Here is a 5881-nt window from a genome sequence, read left to right on the forward strand (position 1 = left end):
GTGATGGTTCTGCTGGGTGAGCACCTGTCATATCATGGCTGTAGCTACTACACAGTAGGATACAACTTAACCGCGGTTAATGTATGGCTAACAACTAAAATGGCCTTTTCTCCACGTGAGTACTTCTTGTAATTGTATTAATCATTCACTTATTGTAGTTTTAGTTAACTGTTGCAATGTCGCTTCCTGTTATGTCACCAGTGCAAAAGGTCATATGACATCACTTACTGTGAGGTTGCCTGGGGCAAAGTTTGTGGAATGGCACTTCTGGTGATACCACGGGTACCTGATGCCCCTTAAGCTACGCCTGGCATTTTGGTGAATCGACGTGCCCACACAAAACCCCTCATTGTCATAGACGCCTCCCTTTCTACCCCCTCAGGAGAGACTAACCGGGTTGACACCTTCCAATAAGTGGGAGTTGTCAGGCTTTATCGGTGGTACATAAAGAAAATACAAGTTTGTTTAATGAAAATCCAGTAAGTGTTTCAAAATGGCTCTGTGTCGCTAATTTGTTTGGAAATTTCCCAGGATAAAGGACAGAAAATGTCTGCCCCCCTTCCTCGCCTCCTCCTCACCACCCGAAAGGAACCACTACGAGGCAAGCCTGTGGCTCATATGCCAAATACTGCTTTTCAATAGTGCCCAGGTGGTAACCCTAGCCCAAGGCTGCCGGGAGCAAAGGGGACGACAAGAACAGGAACAGAAAGAAATCCTCTTCACGGCTGGAGAGTTTGCGCCCTACCCTACGCGACTCCAAATGACTTCATGTTCCTGGTCTAAGAAAGAAACCGACCACAAACAAACACAGCGCAGGTATCGAGCGACTGCGACTCTGTTTCGCAGTTTCACCCCTCCCCCATCATCCCACGCCCAGTTCCTCATTGAAATCCCGATTCCGAGCACAGGGCGGGGCAGGGATTCTCTCCCTCCATGCTGCGTGGCTAATGCGCACTGGAAGCTCTGATTGGCGGAGCCGTCGCCCAGGTGCAATGTCCCTCGAGGCGAGGGGCGTGGTGTTTGGAACTCTCGTCCCCGAGGGGATAGATCGCAGTGAGATCATCCAAGCCCAACCCTCGCCGACTCTCTGCTATAAGACACGGATATCCCTGCAGATCCGTTATAACGAGCAGAGGAGCTTAATGCAAGCCCAGACCTGGCAGCATCGCACTTGCTAACAAGATACTCTCCAGGATTCTGGCAGCCATCATCACACCAGCCAGCTTCGCACCTGCCAACAATACGCCAGCCAGCGGCACAGCTTTGTGACTGTCAAGAGTACCCATCAGAAAGTCAAGATCCATAACAAGACTCCCGCCGGCTAACAGCACCTGCACAACAGACCTGCCACCATGTCCATGGGACTGGAGATCGTTGGAATCGCCCTGTCGGTGATCGGCTGGGTGGGCGTCATCGCTTGCTGCGCGATGCCCATGTGGCGGGTGACAGCTTTCATCGGCCAAAGCATTGTCACTGCCCAAACCATCTGGGAGGGCATGTGGATGAACTGTGTGGTGCAGAGCACGGGGCAGATGCAGTGCAAGGTCTACGACTCCATGCTGGCGCTGCCACAGGACCTGCAGGCGGCCCGAGCCCTGGTCATCATCTCCATCTTGATGGCTGTCCTGGGCCTTATGATCTCTATCATCGGCGCCAAGTGCACCAACTGCGTAGAAGACGAGTCTTCCAAGGCCAAGATCATGATCGTCTCTGGGGTCATGTTCATCGTAGCCGGGATCCTGGTCCTTATTCCTGTGTCCTGGTCAGCCAACACCATCATCCGGGACTTCTACAATCCACTGGTGGCTGAGGCTCAGAAGAGGGAACTTGGAGCCTCACTCTATATTGGGTGGGCCGCAGCAGCTCTTCTGTTGATTGGTGGGGCCTTGCTCTGCTGCAACTGCCCTCCCAAACAGGAGAAGTATCCAGCATCAAGGGTGGCCTACTCAGCAGCCAAATCCACAGGACCAATCTACGACCGCAAGGACTACGTCTAATCGATGGCATAGCTTACCCCGAGCTCGGCATCTAAGGGAATTCAGAGCGCCATATGGGGACTCTAGCAGGACAATGAGACTTGGACACCGTCTACATTTCATTGCGACTACTCCTTTTGGAGGAGTGACATAGGCCACCATGTCGGAGTTGCCATGGGAGTTAGGGAAGGAGTGGATTTCTTAATGAGGGAAATGGCTGTGCCCTGGTGGCACAGGTGACTCTGCGGCAGAGCCGCTGCATAGACTTATTTTTTACCACTGACTCAATGTCCTTTGATCTTTTCAGCCATGAAGTCAGAGTCCAGGAGATCTTCATCGCTTCAGTGCAGCCGCAGCTCAACCGTTGCAAAGGATAGTTTGCAGTTGTTCAACCTTTTATCAGAGCGGGGCTACAGCAAAGACTTTAACTTCATTTTCATTTAGACATTACCAACTGATGAAGCAAACAGGAAGTTACTGGAGGAGTACTAATGTGAAAAGAGAAAAAAGTACTCCAGATGGTCAGTATGGATAGTAGAACGGCAAACAGCAGCTCAGAGCGGCGCTAACCTGCCAGACGAGTGTTGACCCCCAATATTGCAGGAAGACAGGCTAACATCACTGGCTGAAGACCATGAAGTTGAAGGTCAAGAAGATGGGGGTTAAGAGGACAAGAATGCAAAACTAGGACTTTGGTTAAGGGGGAGTGGGCGGTGGATGCCCCCCAGGAATATGGGCAAAAGTGGAAACGTATTCAAAGACATGCATTTGGGTAATGAGCAAGTGGTTGTAGGTCAATAATGTTGGGTGAAGAGTTGGCATCATCAAGAGATGGGGGCAGGAAGGTCGAGACCATGTGGAGGTAGGTCTGGAATGTGGGGTGCTTGCAAGCCACCATTGCTCAGTGGAGAATGGGGTCAGTGACTGAGTGAGACCATTTGTAAAGCGCTCGCTCTGAACCAAATGGCCCCTTAACCCAACATATTGAAGCTACATGTGGAAGGAGTGTTCGCCTGCTCATGTGCCTTCTTCCACACCCCTTTCTTTGCTCCCACCGCACCCTACCATGACCGGATTCAGGATGTGGGTGACTGTTCTACAGTCCTTCCTCGGCCACACCCTGTCAGTTAGCGCGCTGCGAGCATGTGGCGGCACTGAGGAGAGGGCGCAGGCGTTTCCTCCCTTAGATTCCTAGTCCAGGGGGTAATAAGCTATCCTTCGTCTACAGGAGCACGCTCAGTGCAATTGCCTAGAAGAACAGTTAGGGGGGCAAGTGTTGTCTCTTCCATCGAGCTTTCCCGTCCAAATAATTCGGTTCGAGTTGGGCCTTTTATCTTTGACCATCATCTTATAACATCTGGTGGTACCCACAATTTAGTATTAGCGGCTATTTGAGCTTTACTGAGATCTGATCAGGATAGACTTTTATATGCGTGGAAACAGAGTTGTTTCTCTATAATGAAAGAAGCAGACATTTCGATGGATCTGCTTATTTCTAACTGGGTACAAGATTGAAAAATGCACAGAGTGATAGAGCTTGCCGTTTCTGCAAAAATGTGAATTACCCAGAAAGTTTGAAGCCCTTGCTGTTTTTTGTACAGAATTTGTTGAGCAGCGAATTTTTTTTTTACAGCATCTATTTGAAGGTTTTTTTTTATTTATTTAACCCCAGATTTATTGTGGGACATGTGTTTCTCGGGTGACCGTACATGGGTCCCCTTGGCAACGGTCCAGTTTTTATTATCTTTGAACATATTGACTGACCATGTGGCGTCTCTGCTATTCTGCGCTTATGGAAATCATGAATTTGCCTTATTCTTGGTTACTTTGAATGTACAAATGTATTTCTAATTGTTTATTATTTATGTATTGTAATGTATTTAAAGATTGATTTTATTCAACTGAAACAATAAAATAAAAAATAAAAAATAAAAAAGAACAGCCACTGCAAAGGGTCCCTGTAGTTGCTTCATTGATTTAATGCAGGTTGTGGGTGGTGGGGTCCGAGTTTAAGGCGATATGGAGCTATCTCTCTCCCCAGGGAGGCTCCCCTGAAAAGTCCATCAGGGCTGGGCCAGAGTCAGTCGCAAGCCGCCGGACACATTTCAACAGATGGGCAAGCCAGCCGACCTAGTTACCTCATTTCCAAAGAATTGAGTGGAATGAATGTGTGACAGTGCGTGTATCCACCGACCCCACCCGGATTAGGCGCTGTGCTGTCTGGAACTGAGTTGCCATGCGCTGCCCACGCGCCGGGGGCAGTCCTTGCACTCTTGTGAGGGGTGCGGCCCTTATGTAAGGGGCCGGGGCCTGATCTATTTTGAAGTAAAGGGGTTCATGTGTGCACCAGCCTCCATTGCTTCCTTGCCACTCGTGAGGCAGGGCGGCACAGAGGCGAGGAGAAGCCTTTTATTATGATGAGGTAACCATGTATCAGCGCTGGTCATTGGGCTGGATTTTCACAGATACGGCATCCGGCAAAAAATGTCTCCCCAGGTCTCATATCCGGGAAAACTATGCGTGCCCATGAATTTAACACATCTGCTTTTGTTCCAAAGACCGAGATTCGAATTCGGATCACACGGAACAAAGTCTAGTCATTTTATTACACTTTTGGTACTTGTAAATGTTTATTTATCGGAGGGGGTGACTGAGAAACATCTTGAGTTCCCCCTCACCTTAACTTACAACCCCTGCACGTGCTCCTAAAACCCACCGCCCCCTCCTCTGCCACCCACGGGATCCCACAGTTAATACGTTCCATTTCCAGCACTGTAATGTGTTCCTGCTTTGTTGTGTATTTGGAACATTTCGTGGATGTTGTGCAAGAACCGGGGGCTGTTAATAGGGAATACTATTTTGAAACTGAGACGTGGGCTGTCTATTTTCTCTTCATTGAAGTTTCGTGCACTGGTTTCTCCGCGTCACATTCCCCCCGCAGTCCCCGGCCCCGCCCCCCACGACCACCCACCCGTTGCAGTAACAGGGTCGCAGAAGGCGTTGCCAGTCTGTAGTGTAAAGCTGTCACCACGGGACTGGGGAGGGGGCAGCACCTGGAGCAGGTGAAGTTGGGGACTGGGGTCTCTGCAGCGGTGGATAGTGGCTTTCAGGGCAAAGATAAAGGGTAGGTGGTTGGGGCGCGAGAGGGGGACGGCAACGGCACGCGCCGGCTTTGCAGATGCCTCACAGTTCTGATGGCAAGGTCGGTGTTACAGGTAAACGGGGAGCCATGACAACACAGAGAGGATGTTATGATAAACGTGGCCGCGGGAGGGCGTCTCTAGGGCGATTGGCAAGGCTGGAAACAGGGCACCGAGGGATGGCGCGAGGGAGGGCCATTAAGGGCAGCGAGAAGGCAATGATCTGTGGAGAGGGCGATGATAAGGGATTAACAGGGGGACCTAAACTATGGGGAGAGGAGAGAAGGGGGTGGGGCAGAGAGCGTGGAGAGAAGGGAAATGGATGGACACCAGGTAAACATACAGGTAAAATGAGGAGCGGAGAAAGGAAAGGAAGCATGCACAACATTTCCTCCTAAACATCCACGTGAATATTCTCCAGGGTAGGGCATAGACTTTTATTCTTTCCTTCTAACACACTTCCTCCTCCCTCTCCCCCTCCTTCTATTCTATTTCCCCCTTCTAATCTTCCTATTTCCAACCATGCTCGTAATCTTGGCATTTACTTTCACTCTTCCCTTTCCTTTACTCATCATATCACCATTCGGTATAGCTGTTCTCATACCATCATTTGCCTCATACTCCCCATCACCCTAACTAAACACTGCTGGTACACACCCTCCAGCCTAGGCGTTCTCCTCAGGCCTAACGCAACCAGAATCGGTCTGGATAACAACCTGCCAGAACAAACACATTCTCATGATCTCTCAACCACCACACCGTTAA

General features: G+C 50.0%; 1 protein-coding gene across 1 annotated transcript; it reads left to right on the forward strand.

Moving 5' to 3' along the window:
• The first annotated feature begins 1097 nt into the window (after nt 1-1097).
• Nucleotides 1098-3931, forward strand: CLDN3 (claudin 3). The gene has a single exon (XM_069614825.1). It carries the CDS (start codon nt 1353-1355, stop codon nt 1995-1997), a length of 645 nt encoding a protein of 214 aa, XP_069470926.1. The 5' UTR covers nt 1098-1352; the 3' UTR covers nt 1998-3931.
• The last annotated feature ends 1950 nt before the right edge of the window (nt 3932-5881 follow it).

This window comes from Ambystoma mexicanum, chromosome 9, assembly GCF_040938575.1.
Source record: "Ambystoma mexicanum isolate Mex_15411 chromosome 9, UKY_AmexF1_1, whole genome shotgun sequence".
In the NCBI taxonomy this organism is placed as follows: domain Eukaryota; kingdom Metazoa; phylum Chordata; class Amphibia; order Caudata; family Ambystomatidae; genus Ambystoma; species Ambystoma mexicanum.